This window comes from Opisthorchis viverrini (assembly GCF_000715545.1).
Source record: "Opisthorchis viverrini unplaced genomic scaffold opera_v5_131, whole genome shotgun sequence".
NCBI lineage: Eukaryota > Metazoa > Platyhelminthes > Trematoda > Opisthorchiida > Opisthorchiidae > Opisthorchis > Opisthorchis viverrini.
The window spans coordinates 486,519-507,649 of NW_008751784.1; the positions used below are offsets into that span (position 1 = coordinate 486,519).

General features: G+C 45.7%; 1 protein-coding gene across 1 annotated transcript in view; it reads left to right on the forward strand.

Moving 5' to 3' along the window:
• Positions 1-626: 626 nt before the first annotated feature.
• The window catches only part of T265_06276 (hypothetical protein), a gene marked incomplete at both ends in the record, with an annotated part of 70,874 nt that continues 50,369 nt past the window's right edge, over positions 627-21,131 (forward strand). Inside the window, 8 exons of the mRNA XM_009171496.1 lie at positions 627-894; positions 1,379-1,405; positions 1,864-1,938; positions 1,962-2,082; positions 2,416-2,551; positions 2,773-2,914; positions 3,038-3,301; positions 18,470-18,580. Of these exons, the coding sequence (XP_009169760.1) occupies positions 627-894; positions 1,379-1,405; positions 1,864-1,938; positions 1,962-2,082; positions 2,416-2,551; positions 2,773-2,914; positions 3,038-3,301; positions 18,470-18,580 (1,144 nt within the window). The remainder of the gene's footprint in view (positions 895-1,378; positions 1,406-1,863; positions 1,939-1,961; positions 2,083-2,415; positions 2,552-2,772; positions 2,915-3,037; positions 3,302-18,469; positions 18,581-21,131) is intronic.

Here is a 21,131-nt window from a genome sequence, read left to right on the forward strand (position 1 = left end):
TTATTCTTATACTTACCATATATACTCGTACTGAACTTTGTATGTACATTTCAGCTCATGTACGCTTGTTCTTAGACAAGTAAAACGTTGCTTATCCTCGAAAACCTGGACTCTGTTCTAACTCGTTCTCGGACTCATTCTAAACGTCTCAGATGTGGTCTGCATACTCCAGATCGACAAGGTTTTCGTCACAGCCTATCTGAACACCGGGGCCTGGAGACCTTCCAGCGTTCGTCTCATGATTTCATCGGTCAAAAAGTTAACCAGGAATGGAGAAAGTGGGCATCCCTGACGGACACCACTTTGTGTACGGGAGCTTTTGTGGAGCTCACTGCATGTTCTCACACGTCCGGAAGTCTGGGAATACAAAGAGCTTATTGTGTTCACGAACTTGCGGGGCATTCCTTGGTGGCCATGCGTGTGAAGCAGAACAGACCGGTCAACCTAGTCAAAAGCGCCTTGGAAACCCAGGGGCACTACAATTGTGGGTCGCTTGTACATATGGCGTAGTTCTAGCACCTGACGGAGCGGAATCCTGCTTGTTGCTCTTGAGTCAGTGTCTCACGAGCCACCGTAAGGCGACGAAGCACAAGTGACGTTACCACCGGAGTCAAGCTGATCCCCCTATGGTTACCACACTCACTACGCGCCCCTTTTTTGAAAACGGACACTATCACCGATTCCTCCCAGTTGTCTGGGACAGATTCCTTTTCCCAAGTGCAAGAAAACAGATCAGACAAGCGCTGGCTGAGGAATTCACCCCCATCTTTGAACAATGCAGGTGGAAGGTCATCCGGACTGGGAGCTCGGTGGTGCTTAAGACAACATATGCAGTCATAAACCTCCGAGGCCACAGGCGGTTCCACGTTCACCGTCCAGGGTTTTATTTCACCTGTGGGCTCTAAATGAGTGCCAACTTGTGGCCACGATAGTTTTTCTTCGGAGTATTCGTCGGTTCAGGCGTTATTGTTTATTCGAGATAGTCATCCCCTCCGATCCTTGATAGTTTCACTCACAGGTGGTTTCCGGGGCCCCATCGCACGGATCAAGTGAAATAATCTTTGGGCACTACTGGCTTTTTGGGCCTCTACCATTTCCTTGGCTTTCCGTGTGCACCACAGGATGTGATTTTCCAAGTACACTAATCAAATCCCTCTTCTATCCTCCTTTGTTCTTGTGTAATGTATTTCGTCTGAATTATTGTGCTCTGAGTGCACAATGTTACTGAAAAAGAAATTGAGGGTAGGCTGAGAATCATGGGAATAAAGTGGAACGAGATCTGGTGAGAGGAGCGCAGTGGAACTGGTGAAAGATAGCACCTTGTCCATGTTTGGACAAGGGAATTTCAGATTATTTGTAATCTTTCCTTGTTCTTTAGGTAGCTCTCCACAATCCAAAGAGGGTGGTTGGTTTCTTCCTTCGATCCTTTCCTAATGTTCAGAGTATCTCACCTTCATCTGTCTCCTACTGAAACATAAGCCTGTTTTTTGTTGGAGGTCGCCGGCACCCGGCATTAGATTTCCTGCACTGTATGTCTTTAATTCCTATTCCTATTCCTGGTTTCGAATCGTTTTTGGTCTTAAGATTACCTAATGTGTATCCTTAACCATGACCAATCCTTCGCCTCCAACCTCCGCGACCACTGTCATCAACTTTTCAGGCACAGACGCGCAATTCTATTGTGGAGAAACCTGTTCATTTGTTCCACCCTTAAGTCAACTAGTGGACGAATCCATTCGCACTCCCTTCGTCATAAAGCTTTAATGACAACATCTTCCCGAAACTTATGTCTTTAACCCCTCAATCGCTTACCACCTTCTCCCGTGGTTCCTGACATTTAAATCCTCTGGTTACTGCTGCCAGAAGAACCTCACCGTCGTGTGCTGAATTTGGACTGGCTGCTCACAATCAACCATCATCATCATCATGAATCAAGTCGTTAATTATCACTTCCTCTTTAGTAAAAAATCGTTCAGCTGTAACACCCTTTAGGTGCCTAGCTGTCATGCCACCTGAAGGAAGCACGAGGGCTGAGATGTTGCCAGGTTGCCCAGACAAGGGAAGTCGAGATGCAGAGGTCGGGTTTGAACCTTGACCTTGCGGTCAGTAAATCCGCGCTCTATCCACTGAGCCATCTTTCCCCTCTGCTTTGGTGTAGAGTCGCCACACAAGTGGGGGAAACCCGAGAGTTCATATACTGCCAAATTATCGAAGCTTTAAAGGAAAATGGGAAAGTCATTTACGTTTGCGAATTACACACGTAACGTGTTATTTGAGTTCTGTGGACGTGTGTCGCGTGGGACGTGGGACGCGCACCTGGGTCTGAGAAATATATATGCCAGTTATGCGTTGCCCTCTTCCGGCATGACTGCTTGTCTGCTCCTGGGTTATATTTGGTTGGTATCCCCTGTCTAGGCTTGGGCAACGTGGCAGTATTCCGGCCCCCATGCTTCCTTCGGGTGGCTTGGCAGTTAGGCACCGAAAGGGTGCTACAGCTGAACGGCTTTTTGGTTCGATGAAGAAACTTCACAAATGTATCTCGTCTAGCGCAGTGTTTGTCGACAGTACTGATCAGTCTAGAGCTTTGTGTATCTTAGCCCAGCTGACTTAGTGATTACATAATTCGTATTTCATTATCTCCAACTTTTGTTTAGTTATTTTTCTACCGAACTTCGGACGGCTGTAATTTTTAACGAGAATAGCCTGTGTTTCTTGAGTGAATCTTCGTGATGACTCCAAACCAACCTATCCCTGTTTCTTCAATCTTTTCAGCTCTCCGAAATGTTGCAGCAAACGGATACGGCTGTCAAGCGGCACAACTGTCTGAATGAGCTAACTATGCAAAGCCGCTTAATGACTGAGGACGAAAACAGGATCGGCAAGAAGAGCGAGTGGTTTCGGCTCAATTTAACCGGTAAGCTGTTATGAACCGAAAAAACGCTCGATTGCCGACCACAATTTTTCCAACGTAAGGTTTACATTCTAACTTTTTTCCTGTTGTGTGCGTATCATTTAAGTTGTTACCCGTCCATTTCAGGACCTGTGAAAAATTTCTCCCGCACCCTTTGTCAACTCACCTACATCACCACACTCGTGATAAAAAACAATAACCTTGAACGACTACCTGCGGAGTTGGGTAATTTGACTAACCTGGTCAACTTGGACGCGAGCTGTAACAAACTGCAATCGCTTCCGGCCACCATAGGCGATCTGATTGAACTGCGTGCGCTCATCCTCAACGATAACAAAATTGTCGATCTCCCTTTTGAAATCGGACGGCTTCTGAACCTTCGGCATTTTAGTAAGTCTCACCAATTTGTTTTTTTTTCGTTTGCTGTGAAAACTTACCGGTTGGCCCTTTGCACTGTAAATTGGATCTCACGGGGAGGGGGGCTTGACGACACCAATTACGTCTGGGGTGGAAGGATCCTGCTAGGAAGACTTACTTCACCCACCAAAGTTATCTAACAACTCGGGTTTGTGTACGCATACTACAATTGTATTTTTCTTCCATAAACTCGTCTTAAGTTATTCTTCGCCCTACGGCTTCCGTTAAACAACGTCGATTGTGATAACAATCGACTCATACCATGCCCCTCAGGACGTACACGACATCCACCTCAACCTGAGTCATTTTTCTACACCGAAATGTTTATTTCTTACGGTTGTTGGCTAGCCAGTTCAGTATGCACGTGCCTGTTTATGTGCGCAAAACCGCACTGTCATTTTCCAGTGTAGTGCTCATATATTGTTTCGTCAAACGATTCACAACTTCATCATTTGCTTCCTGTTTCTGGTGGATTTATGTCAGGCTACTCTAATTGGGGAAATCTACAAGAATCGTCCTGTTATCTTCCTTTAACGGGGTAGTACTAATCCCACCCTTAACTGTACTCACTGAGGTAGAGGATACAAAACCACACTGCAGTTGGACCGCATTTGAATCGAGCAAGCTGTGCATTGAACACAAAAAAAGTTGGTTATGTTTAGTTCATTGTACTCGCCGTCGACCAAATGTCAATTACTTGCAGTCTTCACTCTGCTCCACTGAACGAGCTTCAGTGCTTGTCCCTACACTCTTATAGGGCCTAAGTGAATGAACACCTGAAAGCTTTTCTCCTCTTCTGATGGATCCGCTTCGATAGTTGTTAACAATGCAGATCAAACGAATGTACTCGAGTCTAATCCATGTTTTCTACGATTCCTGTCTTTTACTGACCGCGAGCACGGCCATTAAAAATGCGTCCACAGAGTACAGCGAAACAAGGTGTGTGGTCGCGGAATGTGCATGTTTTATAAACATGTTAGAGGTGCACGTAATAATATTTTGATATTGTTTTGCCTCAGGATAATCTAGAAGTTGACTCCAGTGGTTAGTCGTCGCTTCTGTCGGTCTACACACCGTAAACTTTGGGCACCAATGTGTTCTGAGAAAATCAGGTCACTTCATACGAGTTAAGTAGAGCTCGAAATAGCCCAGTGGTTAGGTGTGTACTTACTAACCGGAAGGTTTATGGTTGGAACCCAAATCCGGCATCTTGACTGCTCCCGATTTGCCGTTCTCTCCAAGGGGCCAGGTGGTTAAGAGTGCGAACTTACTGACCGGAAGGTCCGTGGTTCGAACCTAACGTCTGTCTCTCGACTTTCTCTGTCTAGGCTTGAACAACATGGCAGTATCCCAGCCCTCGTGCAACTAACCCAGCTTTATGGGGTCGATAGCTAATGTACTAATGTATCAGCCTCGATGTATTTACAGTCCGTTCAATTACCATTCCCATCGTGTGTTATTTTCTCTTCAACATCACGCCATCACTGCTCACCAAACTGCGCCAGTGGTAGATTGCGGGTGCGGGTCTTTTCTCAACAAAGTATGACACGTAGACAGGTCTTTGGGAGCGTGTGTTTTCTGTAAAAGGGAAGGTGAACTTTCGCACGACTGTTTTTCGCTTCTGTGTCACGTAAACTGATATTCACCCACCGTCCTTCGACCACAGCTTCCTTCAACCAGCACCTATCGCCTGTAATGAACATGTGATGGATAGTGGATCGGGGCAAGGTTATCCAATTTGCACGTACTGAGTGCTCGTGAGTTGAGGAGGGTTGAGAAGACGGCTTGTGTGCATCAGCCAAACCAAGACTAATGGTATGGATTACCGAAAAGCGCATGCCCTATTTTGCTAGAAGATGCTGTCTGACTGGCGTTTGGTGACTCTTGTGTTATCCATTGTTCAGGGGATGGATTGGAACTCAAGAGTGATTGTTTGAATTAGTTTCAAGGATCAAATGGTACCAGCTATAACCGCATGAACTCAGTGGTAATGGTTTAATACATACTTGTTTTACCAGGTCATCATATATTTCAAACTTGAAACTTACCGTTACGTCAACCACGAGGAAAATTCTTTTAGATGAGTGTTAAAGGAACCATTTAACACCTGTTGGTCTAGTGAAGCCCGAATACAAGGTTTTACATCCGTACAAAAAACGCGTTAAGAAGTCTATTTAAATACAGTATGTGGTTTGAATTAACATCCTGTAGGTTGTTTTCGTAACAGAACTCACTACTTATGATATTGCTAAAACTCTACAGCACCACTGCTGGTTTCGAATCCCTTGGAGATCATTGCAGCACCACTGCTGGTTTCGACCTCCTTGGAGATCATCAGGCAAACGTATCTCCCGACTCTTCATCCATATTATTTTCTTATCGTGCGTAGTTGCGCCCCGCTTGTTCGAGTAGAACAGAAGTTTGAAGATTCGGGGGCTCTGCCCACCTAACATGCACCGAGAAGGATGAATCCCGCTTATTAGTAATCGTAATCGCACCGCCTAGCTGCCATGCCACTCGAAGGAAGCGCGGCGGCTGAGCTACTGCCAGGTTGCCCAAACCTAGACAGGAGCAGTCGAGATGTTCGAACCACGGACCTTCCTGTCAGTAATTTCGCCTCCTACCCATTAAGGAATCTCGATCTCCCCGTTCGTTAATTCCAGTGCCAAACATGGTGCCTTTCTAAGCTGACTAAACAAACCGACTGCGTCCATCTGTTTTTGGTTTTCGTTAGTCGCTAACTAGCGCTAATAGTAAGCGTTAGTATTGTGCGAGATGATGGAGATGGATAGTGTTTGTATTAAAAGCCACACCAGTGCAGTGGCCACTGTTGTTTTCGCCATTTTTATGCTTTCTGCTCAGGATAATCTTGTGGCTGCCGGTGCTATATTTAAGGGTATGCTTAGTGTGGGGCCAAATACGACGGTTACGTACAAGGATAGGAATAGATTCACTGTCATGGCTCACTTTGAGGCGACCTCCGACATGTCTGTTGGATTCATGAATGGTGCGGCTTACTTTGGTATTTAGCCTAAATTAATTTACTGGGGCCATTGTCGCTCACGGTGTTTCTGTAAATATTGCCCAATTCGGTTGAAATCCAAGTCGATGAGGGACATTTTATTATGCTTTAGATGGATCATATACAGACTGCAACCATTTAACCCGCAGGCAGTACTGACTATAGTTCAGTACTGTTCAATTTGTCAGTCATAAATCATGCAACCAAGGGCACTATTGCTCCCGGCTGCTTCAGTTGCGGTCAACTGAAAATCGGACAGTGGAGAGATAAAGCATTGGAAACGGTGAAATGATTCGTCAGTTCCCAGTGAATCAGTCAGCTCATTTGAAAATATAGGAAACTGGCCAAGTGAACATTGAAGGCACTAACTTTGATGCAGGAGCGCCACTGACTACGCGATAGAGCCATGTTTGCCAATGTCGCTAACCGCTGCCTGTCTATGAAACCTCAGGTGTCGAAATGCTCCCGAGACGTTCGTTCACAGACATTGAGTATTAGGAAGGTACTGCTCTCCTTGGTCCAGATCCTTCGAAAATGCAAACCATCTTAAATAATTCTCCCGCCTGTTGTGGCATGCGCTTCACACCAGAAAGGTGTAAAGTTGGCTGCAAGATTGGTTGTGGTCAAACCCAAACCATATGCTTCCAGATGAGCCAATCAACGTTGTTGATGGATTTCTGTACCCTGGGTAGTTGTATAAGTTCCAAGAGACTGGCTAGAACTGAGATCGTTCCTCGAATCTTTCGCCAGCCTTTTACACAAAGACCCCTATGTGACGTGAGTTTGTCTTTCAAGGGCAGAATTTATACTGCAGCAGTGCGATCCGTACTATTTTATGGATCGGAGACGGTCTCTACATGCAGAGGATATATGGAAGTCGTCGGTGTTTGACCATGGGTGTTTCCGAAGCATTGGTTGGGTCTGGGGGGAACATCGTATCAGTACTATTGAGGTATGTCAAATGGTCCTAGGGAGAAGGAACTCTCCCGCGATAGATGAATTACTCATGCTTCATAGGTTACGCTGTTTAGTACTCCGCATGTCAAAAGACCGCCTACCTCGCAAAGGTCTTATCGCCCAGCCCTGTGAGACCGAGTGGTGTACGTTGTATGACCTCGCAACGAGGTATGGAAACACTAACTAGTAAACATCCTAAGGCCTGCTTTTGAGCTTACCGTTTTGGGAAGAGTCTACTCAAGTCAGTGTCCAATACTCTGGCGGTCAGTCTATGTAACTGTTGGCAGCGCGGTCCACAGTACGTTGTCGGTGCTTCAGTTATCACTAACTACAGAACTCGAATCGTTGTCACTGACTATAAACCCCGACGTAAAAGAGTCCTCAAAAAGAACATAACAACTGGATTGAGAACAAGGGAATACAAAATTACAGGGAGCATCGCAGACTTTTGACATTTAATCATGGTGGTCGTTGGCTTGTTCGCTGAGCTGGACAATTTGATTGCAAACGTTTCATCACCAACCGAGGTGACATCATCAGTGCGTTATTGTGGAGCGTAGTAGTGCGTAGCGGTGGATTGGTGGTTGGCACAACCACGTTTGCAATCAAATTGCCCAGCTCAGTGAACAAGCCAGCGACCACCATCTACGCTACCTGAGCTACCGACATTTTCCTCTATAGAAAACATTTAATCATGGCTGTCCAGTCGGTGTTGAGTGATTGGTGATCGACATCGCTTATGGGTCACACCTGAACATTCGACCATCGTCGCTCGTCGCTAACTGGCTGTCTAAACATCTAATCGATAGCTCTTCGGGCCCATAAATTCGTTGGCCTTCCCAAAGTAATTTTGGCGGTTTCGAGTAGGTCCTGGGGTTATTTTCAAGAGCCTAACCTTCCTGACACGAATCAACTTAAGTTATTAGTTGTATGGTGTTCTTCATACCAGAGCACAATTTTTAACTAACATTCTAGCCTATTTTTTTCAGGTTTAGACACCAAGACTCTCATAGAACTACTCGAATCAGGTGTCTGGTATGTCGGCCAAAAGACGCATTTCCGTGAGGACAATTAACTACCGTCAAATTCATACATATGACAAACAGCATCAATCTAGTCACTTAATCACATTGGTGCTATTTTAGGCTTAATCGGTTGAGAGCCAGGTTATTTGGTTTGATGTGGTCTATAGTTGTTAACGGGCGTTCTTTGATCCGATGTACTTCGTGCATTAGGAACGAGCTGATAAGCAGACTGGCTGGTCCGTCTATACTTGACATTGACCGGCTGATTCGAGCATGGAGAAGGGCGTTGTCTCACAAAACTCACTACTGCGTCAAACGCCATGTCCTGATCTAGGGCACGTCGGAGACCGAGTGGTGTACGTTGTATGACCTCGCAACGAGGTATGGAAACACTAACTAGTAAACATCCTAAGGCCTGCTTTTGAGCTTACCGTTTTGGGAAGAGTCTACTCAAGTCAGTGTCCAATACTCTGGCGGTCAGTCTATGTAACTGTTGGCAGCGCGGTCCACAGTACGTTGTCGGTGCTTCAGTTATCACTAACTACAGAACTCGAATCGTTGTCACTGACTATAAACCCCGACGTAAAAGAGTCCTCAAAAAGAACATAACAACTGGATTGAGAACAAGGGAATACAAAATTACAGGGAGCATCGCAGACTTTTGACATTTAATCATGGTGGTCGTTGGCTTGTTCGCTGAGCTGGACAATTTGATTGCAAACGTTTCATCACCAACCGAGGTGACATCATCAGTGCGTTATTGTGGAGCGTAGTAGTGCGTAGCGGTGGATTGGTGGTTGGCACAACCACGTTTGCAATCAAATTGCCCAGCTCAGTGAACAAGCCAGCGACCACCATCTACGCTACCTGAGCTACCGACATTTTCCTCTATAGAAAACATTTAATCATGGCTGTCCAGTCGGTGTTGAGTGATTGGTGATCGACATCGCTTATGGGTCACACCTGAACATTCGACCATCGTCGCTCGTCGCTAACTGGCTGTCTAAACATCTAATCGATAGCTCTTCGGGCCCATAAATTCGTTGGCCTTCCCAAAGTAATTTTGGCGGTTTCGAGTAGGTCCTGGGGTTATTTTCAAGAGCCTAACCTTCCTGACACGAATCAACTTAAGTTATTAGTTGTATGGTGTTCTTCATACCAGAGCACAATTTTTAACTAACATTCTAGCCTATTTTTTTCAGGTTTAGACACCAAGACTCTCATAGAACTACTCGAATCAGGTGTCTGGTATGTCGGCCAAAAGACGCATTTCCGTGAGGACAATTAACTACCGTCAAATTCATACATATGACAAACAGCATCAATCTAGTCACTTAATCACATTGGTGCTATTTTAGGCTTAATCGGTTGAGAGCCAGGTTATTTGGTTTGATGTGGTCTATAGTTGTTAACGGGCGTTCTTTGATCCGATGTACTTCGTGCATTAGGAACGAGCTGATAAGCAGACTGGCTGGTCCGTCTATACTTGACATTGACCGGCTGATTCGAGCATGGAGAAGGGCGTTGTCTCACAAAACTCACTACTGCGTCAAACGCCATGTCCTGATCTAGGGCACGTCGGGTTTTAATTAGTTCCCATGACCACGCGACTGCAATTCATCCTTTCGTGTGTATAATGATGGAAAATAATCGTACAGCTGTTACACCCCTTCCCCGAAGGGATCACGACGGCAGTGATACTGCCAGGTTGCCCAAGCCTAAACAAGTGTTATCGAGATACCGGGGTTGGGTTCGAACCTCGAACCTTCCGGTCAGTAAGCTCACGCTCCAATCCATGACTATTCCTTTGTAACTTCCAAAGCCCAATGAGCTGTTCTTCAATGGCATACCGAGTTCTTCTTTCTGTTTCTGGAGAAACGAAATTTCTTGGTAAACCGGGTCAAGTTAATCCGATACTGAACAACAGACACTGCTGCAACCTTACGACAATTACACGAGTGCCGCCTTGTTCATCTCTTTTATTTGTGCTTTCTTCTGGTTCGACAGGCTTCATTTTGAAATAAGCGCCAACTGTCCCCTGCCCTTGATATTAATTACATCGTTACAGGATCACGACGTGATACTGCCAGGTTGCCCAAGCCTAAACAAGTGTTATCGAGATACCGGGGTTGGGTTCGAACCTCGAACCTTCCGGTCAGTAAGCTCACGCTCCAATCCATGACTATTCCTTTGTAACTTCCAAAGCCCAATGAGCTGTTCTTCAATGGCATACCGAGTTCTTCTTTCTGTTTCTGGAGAAACGAAATTTCTTGGTAAACCGGGTCAAGTTAATCCGATACTGAACAACAGACACTGCTGCAACCTTACGACAATTACACGAGTGCCGCCTTGTTCATCTCTTTTATTTGTGCTTTCTTCTGGTTCGACAGGCTTCATTTTGAAATAAACGCCAACTGTCCCCTGCCCTTGATATTAATTACATCGTTACAGGCTTTGCATTGAACTTCCAGGCGGTTGCCCCAAATGACAGTTAGTTAGCATTTCAATCAGCTCCGTCATGAGTGCCGTACAAAATTGAATGATAGGATTATTTATAGAGTTGGCAGAAGATTTTTCTCTGGGGATAGCCAGTCGCAGGATAGCAGTAGAGTAAAGTAAGGCACCTATCTTTCTTTATATACCTTGCAACGTAGTGGAACCACCACCACCACCTTATCCAAGCATAGCCAATCACCAAAGGGTGACTTTGAACCAACTACCTCTCGAATAGGGGAACGCGCATCAAATCTTTGGTCTATCGTACCTCTCACTCAAAATATCGCACCAGTAAGTGCGTTCTCCAACCGTATCTACTTTCAGAGAAATCCGGGGCTCTGATCGGAACCCACTAACTTTAAACACGAGTGTCTATCATACCATGTGCACTACTAATACAGCTGCTTGATAAGATCAATCCCTAGGTCACTTCGATTTCCCCGTGTGAAAGTATTGAGTTTAGACTTGATCCCACGCAATCGTGCCACAGTACTCGGTACTCTGTCAGTGTGAAGCACATCCCAAATCGTGTGACACAGTTATCTCCATTTCATGAGAATCAGATCCAAGAACATCTGTCTCTGCGTTTAATTGATTTCATGCAATCAAGCGTTGTGTAACATGTCGATTCACAGGTGTTACAATTTGATGAGAAATAGTGGTAGGGTATGAACTCGCTTGACACCATTATGTGTGGTGTACTGAGGTAAAAACATCTGACCAAATTGCTGCTCGCATTTAGACACGGTTGTTTCATATTCTGAAAACCGAAACGCGTAGTCTGTTTTCTGCCACATTTAGTTTCCCATACCACATGGACATCCAATTTCGGACTCGATTTTACCCGGATCTGTCAACCTTTGTACCACACGCTGAGTTTTGAGAAATGGGTGATACCAACTATCGTCTTTCAAAACTATAAAATACCGCCTCAAAAAGTTCTACATCCCGGTCCACGTCAAGCCGATGCAACAGCCCTTCACATGTTCTCTCCTCGCAGGAGGTATCATTCATCATCATTGATGATAACAGTGGTGCTCCACTGCCGTACAACCATTTCAGTTTATTCAATTAAAGCTTTGTAATGAAAAGAGGAAGAAATGAGCAGGGGAGGGATCTAGGGCTAGCCTGCAATAAACATCCGAGGTGCCTGCACCTTCATCACTCAGCCAGACAATCTGGATAGAAACTCACAGCATGAACGCACCCACTCGAGTGGCAGCCCAACTCTTGTTAGGAGTTTTTGTGCAGTTATTTCCAAGGTCTGGGGTTTTCGTTCAATCTCCCTCTATGTTGCAGGTTTTTGCTTTGGTTTGTCGGTGTCCATGTGTGAAATGTCTCTGACCATTAACGCCGGGAACTATCGCTAACAATTTTTTTTCGGGGTGGGGGTGGGGTGGGAGATTGATTGAATGCTTCAGCCCATTCCCATAAACGGCATAAATCAACCTATCAGTGACTCTAAGTTGAACCTTCTACTTGTTATCTGGTCATATCCGGTCCACCGTTTTTGGATCGGACTAAAGTACCGTGAACCGACGCGGAACCAGATATCTGTTTGCTCCGCTTCATCATCGACTCTAAAGCTTGTGTGTGTCTGGTATACACTAGTTGTGGCTGCCACTGCCGTTTGTCAGAACGGTCGAAACTGTGTGGCATGGCGCCTCAATAGCATAGCCCCGCAGACAATCTGGTGGTTTGTTGTGTAAGTGCAGTTCTTGAGATTTCTGTTTGCCTCGTTATACGCTTCTTTCAAACTACCATGCTGTGTGGCATCCATAATAGAACAACGCATATAAATGTTGGTGGATTATGGTAACGCATTAGTAACGGAGCGCGGATCCTGGAACCGCGGAGTGAATACTGCCGTTGAGGCTCAATAAAATTTAAGCTTCAGTCGCGGTCTTCCCATTCGATATGTTATCAAGCAGAGGGGGCTGTTCTGATGAGTTCGATTTGCAATAGCACCGTCTAGGTGAACGTCCTCTAGACACATGTGACACAACTTAGTTAATGCAACCAGAAATCATTGTCTGCTTTTTTTGCCGGGACACCAATCATAAGGCCACGGAAAACTCTTCGATAGCACACCTTTTGGCTCGTCAGGTAGGCGCAGCTCCCAGGTTTCCATCGATCTTATGGTCTACTTGAACCCTGATTGTACTAAATTCGTGAACTACACCAATCGGGTCTTAACGGGAGACTCAATTGAATCTCTCGTTTATGAAACGTCTTCAGCCAGCTTATGGGTAATTTCCTTCAAGAAAACAATCATTTATATTCTGCACTTTCCTTCACGAATGGGGCTCTATGCTACAGACAGCCTCCGGATCTTCCAATTGCGTTAGGAGCTGTTTCCTCCGAAGGCTATTTGGTGTAGTTCAGATGGATAAACACTTCGCACACAGCTGAACTAGCACTGAGAACCTATAGTTACTGTTTATTAGCTGTCACACACATTCAACATGTTTTTAAGTGTAACCGTCTCGTTTTGTTACAATGCGTGTGTGTATCTCGTCGATTTTCATAAAAGGCACCTTATCGATCTTGCTGATCCATCTATACCTGCTGCTAGCGCTTACTTTTTATCGAGCAGCATATTCTTGAATCTGATAGTCGAACAATGGGCGTAGTCAGTAACTCGATCTAGAGGACGAATGTGCTGCCCATCAGGCATATCGCTTATCACCGACTGGTTCTGACTTTCGCTGTCGCGCCGCGAGATGGGCCAAGTGGTCAAAGCGCGATTTTGCTGACCGGAAGGTCCGTGGTTCGAACCCGACCTCTACCTATCGACTTCCCCTGGCAGTATCCCAGTCCTCGTGCCTCCTCCGTGTGGCATGGCAGCTAGGCACCGAAAGGGTGCTGCAACTGAACGATTATTATTATTATTTATCATGTCGCGCAGACCTCCCATGTGAGATATCGTTATACATCACGTGTTGTTACTGTCGTTTTGTTCAGTTGCTGCGACCGCACTCTAACCCTCACCCACTCATCCTGTGGTTAAGCCCGGAACACTGGCAATAGAGGCTCTCAGTGGTAGTCTCAGTTATATTGCAGCTGGCGTGTATGATGATTCTAGGACGAGACGGCTCAGTGACCATGTCAGAGATGACAGTGATGCTGCTGCACGGAAACTCCTCTCCAGAATGCATGTCCCCAAACCCATCATAAGACTTTAGCATTTGTACGTCAGCTTGTCTTCCATACAAACCGTGTTTAGGATTTAAAAAGGTTGAGTCATTGTCTCCCATTCGAGGGTGACCCTCTTCGTCTGTCTGTCTTTCAAGGGACCAAACTCTCTCAGATGGAGCCTTCGGTGTGTGTGTGTGTTTATGTATTTCAAATACGACGCTAAACCGAAGTGTATCCATAGGGTGGTTTATCGTTACCATCACTATGGACGTTTACACAAGCTCTAACACTGATGTTTAAGAGCGACTGTTCTCTGAGAATATAGCCTACTTTTCTGACATTGCGCCCGGATCTACCTGGCCAATACATCCATTCACTGACATTCCTTTTTCCGAGGTTTTCCCAGGGCGTTACTGTCTTTTATTCCAAACTCTAGCTATTCAAACATTACTTCTGTCGGTAGTGTGACAGATGAGGTGAATGCACGAATCTGCAAGGCTCGGGCCGCGTTTGCTAACTTGAGACACCTATGGCGTCAGAATGGTTTATCCCTGAATCTGAAGGGACGTGTGTATCAAGCTACAGTACGGACTGTTTTGTTGTATGGCTGTGAGACTTGCCCTATTCCAGCCAGCTTATTCGAACTGAGACGTCTTCAGGTGTTTGACAGTCGTTGTCTCAGAACCATAGCTCGCGTGGGTTGGTGTCGGCGAATCCGTAACGAGGCAGTTAGAAAGCGTGTTTTCGGTTGTGTAACGGGTACTTCCATTGAAGAATGTGTCCAGCACCAGAAGCTGCGTTGGTTGGGACATGTTTTACGCATGCCGAACCATCGTTTGCCGAAGAGAGTACTGTTTTCCATGCCCAATTCGGAGTGGCGTAAACAGAGAGGTGGCCAACCCATGACCTGGCAGAGGAGTATGAAGGAGATCACGAAACGCTTGGGTGCTGTCGGTGCTACTCGCCTTCCAGGATGGGGACCGCGTGATCCTCACTGTGCCTGGTTGGAGACACTACAAGATATGGCTGCCAACCGATGTCAGTGGCGTTCTTGTTGTCAGTTTCTGTCCAGATTGCCTGAGTGAATGTCTGGAGGTGTAGGCACCTCGGAATGATTGTGGTAAGCCAGCACTAAGTCCCTTCCCCGTCCACCTTTATTCTTTTCTTTACAATAAGGCTTTCAACTAAGTCATGGCTGTACGGCAGTGAAGCATTGGTGTTGAACACTGACGTCATGCTGTCGTTGATGATGATGATGATGATGATGATGATGATGATGATGATGATGATGATGATGATGATGATGATGATGATGATCTGTCGGTAGCTAGCATCTCGACATTCCGGCATGCTCCCTGTATACAATCGTTTGTTTTTCCCCAAGTATCCTACACTACATAGTGTTGCGTTGCCATGCCACTTGGGTCCTTGCGTGAGCTTCGCGAATGCAATCCATCTAACTGATCGATGGGCGTTGGACGAACAGTCGGTCAGTGTCTTTAATCTGTCTTTGTGCATCACCTTATCGTCAGTACTTTACCACACTTCCCCCTACACCTTCAAAGTTCTCTCCTTACATATTCACTTGTACGTTTCATTCTAACCACCTATATGCTACTCCGTATTTGGCGCCTCTCTACTCCACACCTCAAAACATAACCGGTAAAACAATTGTTTCTGGGGGTTTCTGAAGTTTACTGAAATCTACCACAATGCTAGTACAGTTTTTTCGCTCTTTTTCTCTTTCGCTTGTTTGTATTTCGGATCCACTAAGCTTCCCGGTCTGCCCGGTGACACATTCTAACCTGCTATTAGATGGTGCGTTTAGTTGACGTGTGTTGCGACTAGGAAAAATCCGTCCCCTTGTCCCTAGCAAAACCAATGTCTTATCAGAGATCCAGTGCTTGGATGAGGTTATCTGGTTCGTACCACGGGTGCAAGTTCGGGAATTGGGTGGAACTTTGGATATTTGTCTCTAATGGCCATTAACATGCGACATCTGACCAGAAAGCAGTTGTTACAGAAGCCCGCTGCTTATAGGTTCGCTTGGTTTCTGGGTCCACGAGCCTCTCGGTAGCTGTGTGGTGTGCCCGTTTCGCATAGACATGAATACAAGCAACGGAAAAGTGCACTGTCGAAGTCCATGCTGGTGCTGCAGAAGGAGCGGCAGGCAGTGGTTGACCTTCACCATGGGTAGCTGATGGAGATGTGGTCTATTTGGATACATAACTGGTTCGTTGGTGAGTACCACATAGACAAGCGATTTCCGCTGTCCCACAAATTGGTAAAATAATACTTATAATTGTTTAGCTGTAATATCCTTTCTATGCCTGACTGCCATGTCACCCAGAGGACGCATGAGGGCTAAGATACTGCCAGGTTGCTCAAGCCTAGCCAGGATCAGTCGAGTTGCTGAGGTTGGGTTCGAACAACAGACTTGGTTAGTAAGTTCTTGCCTTAACCATTGAGGTATCTTGAGCTCGCATACTGGTACTGAAGATCGGCACACACTATGATCGGCACACATTTGCAACAAGCGCTCTCCGTTGTCCATTCGTCTCGTATCCAGTCCAAGACGACAACCCAGTCGGGCCTCGGCCGCACTTAGTCTGCTTTCCTGAGCGTTCATGTCACTATCAATCACAGCGGTGTCTGATCCGTTTTCCAGCTGTTTATATGGGAGACATTCACCCATTCGGCAGCTTTTTGTTACAATGACATTTCTTCTGGCACAACATAGAGAGTACTGGAGAGTTGCGTGGAAATTTGTGTTTTAGGAATGCTTCGATCCGGCTTATCTGGTATTTGAATAAGTGACGGTCCTCATTTTGGGCACTTCTTTGTTCCATATCATCATCAAAACTATTGTCTTGAGTGCGTAACCGTCCATTTCCCCCGAAGTGAGCAATGCTGGGCTGTATCCCCCACACTCCTACTTTCCGGTGATGGAAATTGTATCAGCTGGAACTAACGTGCCCTTGGTGAATGACCTAGCTGTACTAAACTGAACTAAAGCGATTGGCGTTGTTCATATTGAAATATGAGAAATCAAACAAGGGTCACTACACAACCGTGCGAGACCGGAAATCCTTGGTTAGTGGTGAAGTTTTTGCAGTCATGCTCGTTGTCTTTTCCAACAAACGAAGTTGTGGAGGAACTGTTTCACATTTCAACCGCGCTGTTCCATTGTTGTATTTTGACAGCTTGTGGAGACGCACTACCGGGTGAATACTGATCACGCTTCACACTGGATCCACTTAGTCTTGGTCTCGTTTTTTCGGGTCGTCATATCGGGCTTGTTTGTGTGACCGATCGTCGACTTAACCAAAATACGATATTTGCATTAATCCGCGCGCGTTTGTTTACAGTCTGGAACTTGCGTGTAAGGCTTTGCCTCTGATGTTCGTTTCATATAAGCTGACCCTTGCCAGCTTAAATGGATTTGTTTGCTGCTCATGGACCAAACTGCAAACAACCCTCCGGAGTGTTGAATAGAATGCAGAAATAGATCTACTCTCTCTCTCTCTCTCTTTGTGGGGTGGGATGTTCGGAGTTACTCTTTCGCATTCATCGCTTGCATTCACTTTTTGTGTTTGTGACCATGCTCTTCAAAAATAAATGATAATAATGAATAGCGGCTGCGGTTGGTTAAGTCTCATAATGCGTTCTGAGGGGAGGGGAACGAAAGATGCAGACTCGTAAATGTGAGACTCGGCAAGATGTGAGCATGGTGATATACAAACGATTCCCCCATGTGTCCATACGATTACTGTTGCACTTATGCCGCAGAAAGCGATGGAGTCGAACAGTGAATTGATAGTCATCGATTTCATGGGCATCTATGGCTAATTTGTAAATTGCAAATTCCTTCAGGACGTCTGCGACTAACTGTTAAGTAGTTCAGCGCATGAAGCACAGTTAATTACTAAGAAAAACAGAAGAAGCGGAGTCACTTGGATCTCTTATCCGATGGTGCGTACGCAATGCTCGTTCATAACCAATCTGGCATCTTGTACGACAAGATAAGAAGGCTCTCAAAGAAACACTTCCAACAGATATTTAATCTTTTCGTTCCTTGAAAGGAATGTGGTATCGTGGCATATATTTGTCTATAGCATAATAAAAAGATAATGCCATCTGGACGTAAAGTGTCGATGTTTAAAAAATAAGCGTCTCTGCTCGACTGCTTGAGAAAATCAATGAACCAGCTGCTCATATATCTATCGCATATGTTCGGGGTAGTTGTCTGGACACTTCGCATATAGAGACGTCTTGCTCATCCCGATTCTTGTCTCATCCTTATTGAAGACCAATGCTGTAGTAAACCTCAACTCCGATTGGCAGAATGAATTTTCGCATCTACAGGCATAGCCTGTTGCGGCAAGGGCTGATTTTCATTCGAAAGGAGGAGCTTTTTTCCTTACATAGTCACGTAGCAGGTTATTCCAAAAACCTACGATATCTTCATAATCCAACCAACTTTATTCTGCTCACATTTTGCAGATCTGAATGACAATCCCCTGAGCACTCAGGTGAGCCAGTTGTACGGGGATGGCTCGGACGGACAAATTCGGTCAATGATCCGCTACTATTTGGACTACTATTGCGCTTGTAGTAAGTTTTTCCTCCCCTCCATCCGTGTGGTATGTATACCGCGTTCTTATCACCGCTGTCGCCACCTAAGGATATTTTTGCCTACCACCTACGCACGTTCAAACCAAAGCGAAGGTACTCAAACTGCTTGCCTACTTTGGTGTATTGTCAGTTTCTGTTCGTTGCACGGCAGTAATAGTTAAATATGGAAAACCCAGCTTTGTTCACCAATAGTGTTAATGGAAATAGACGTAAACTGGTTCGATTAAACCGGGAGACTCGCTGTATCAAAATGGAGACAATCGAACCGACGTTGTCGGTTTCGCATACATACGTAGTTTTCCGCTGAAATTTAGTTTTCCACGGATAGAAAAACCAGACTAAGTCCAGTATTCTAGGTGGCATCTTTCGAATGATAGCGTATCTATATGAGTGGCTGATATCCGAATCAGATTTACCAGGGGATAAGAGCTTCGCACGAATGTGCAGAAGCTTGTCTCGGGCCACCAGTCGTCCCAAAAATGATGATGTAACAATGGACCTTGACACCATTTATCTGTTTACTACTGGGATACCGTCAAGCCGTACCTTCGCCCCGCATGGTACCATACAAGTGTTACCCGGAACCGCCAATCAGCACGTCGTCAAGCTGGTAATGGATAACCTGGCATTCGGTTAACCCTTAGGATGATAATATCGAGCGGGTAGTCATTAAAAATACAGCAAACATACCTCGATTCTCAGTGACTACCTGTAGCAGGTGGACCGATGCATGCACTGGTGGATCACAAGGCCGATCTTACTGAGGCACGTGCACAAATCCATAGGATTGAAGCTTTGTTAGGGACATTCAGCCCCTTCCGAATGATTCACCTGTTCTGCAGCACTACTACGCGTTTCGCCTCGGAGGTTCTCACCTGCTTAGATAGCCGCTCGGCATGCTGCTTTGTCGAGTACCAGGTCCTCCCATGACTTAAAATGGCAGTTGCAGCCTTTTCACGCTACTCAAAGACTGTCCCATAGTGGAATTTATACAAAAAAGCCCCGAAGCGCTAGTGTCCGGATGAACAAACATTTAGGAATAGTCATACATTAAATTTGTTAGAAGGTACAGGCAGAACATGAGGAACTAAGTTTTGAGAAATGTCTTGGCAGCAGTAGAGTAATACAGCTACCCAACTGGAAGCGATTCTGGACCGTTTTTGTCAGTTTCTAGCCAAGTGGTCACTAACCTGCGAATCTGCACTGCAGGACAGGACAATTGTAATGTGGGCGCCTTCATATTCCGTTGCCTAGTTTTCTTGAACTGCACCTTGCCTGCTTGGAGCTGAGAAGACATCGCGCCTTGTCACAGCCATCGGAGTCGGCGTTTATCCATAATACTTTTCAGTCCGTTGACTTTGCGTCAGTGAAAGACGCTTTGTCGCACATAATCCTTACCCATTGCTGCCCCTAGACGCGGCAGATGCTTTTTAAACAGTCACCGAAAGCCGCGTATTCAGAGAGGCCAGGCTTCACACCCATGTAGGGGCATGGTGCGTGGGTGTGTCATAAACTCTATCTTTGACGAAAAGCTGACTGCAACTTCGCCACGGCTTTTAATATTTCTTGGAGCCAATTGTCATCAATGATCAACCATCCTATTTCAGTCTGCGTTCGCCGGTATCTTATGCCTCAAGTATGTTAAATGTTGGGTTATGTCACGCATCTGGCAGGCCGAGGATAGCGTGCTAGAGGGTCCAGATCAATCCTGACCGATTATCTTATGCCTTGCTTATGGGAACTCCGTTCCAAAGTGGTTCACTTCCTGCCTGAGACGGTCCGGAGTCTGGTTCTGCGTGGACTGAGTTTCGAAACAATATTCCACAGTACTCTTGGTAAGCCGTGGGAAATGCCTTGTGCTGAATGAGTTGAATGCTAACGTCCCTCAGTTAAAAACAGCTACTCACACAACATCTTGCTTTTTATTCACATGAGTTCTTGCAAAGACAGTTGGGAATAAGGTGGCAAGCGTTACCTCGTGAGCACGTTTTTTTTCGGAGAACGTTCTGTGCCTTTGAATCACATTAGGTCCATTTACTGCTCTAGAGCGTTTATTTTTTGGCGTGGTGTAAAGCATGCAAGCTCCAACTTGCAAGCGCATTCCCATACATTTCTGCCATCCTTCGAGGGACACGATATTTCAAAAGGTGGCGACATCCATCGGTAACCACCCCGACTTCCAAGCTCTCTTTGAGCCTCCTCTTCATTAGTGTGAAAGGTGTGAGTGCTGTTCCAGGTCCACTATCAGGGTTGTTGTGGACATGTCTCGTGCTGTCATCATAAGCTATGTTGATTGGTGAATGTTGTGCTTTACCCTAGCGTTTCCGTTTATTTTTGGCTTTTTAAGTAATGTTCTCCCTAATTTGTCTGTATCCCGTGTGATTGAGACAGATGGCAGTTTAGCCTTTCTTGCCATACTAATTTCCGAACATCCAGATAGGGGTTTGCAGCGTGCTGTCCATCCTAAGGCTATCTGGAGTGGCTGGTGTATTCATTGCAGTAGCCTTTCTCCGATGGCGTACAGTTGTTT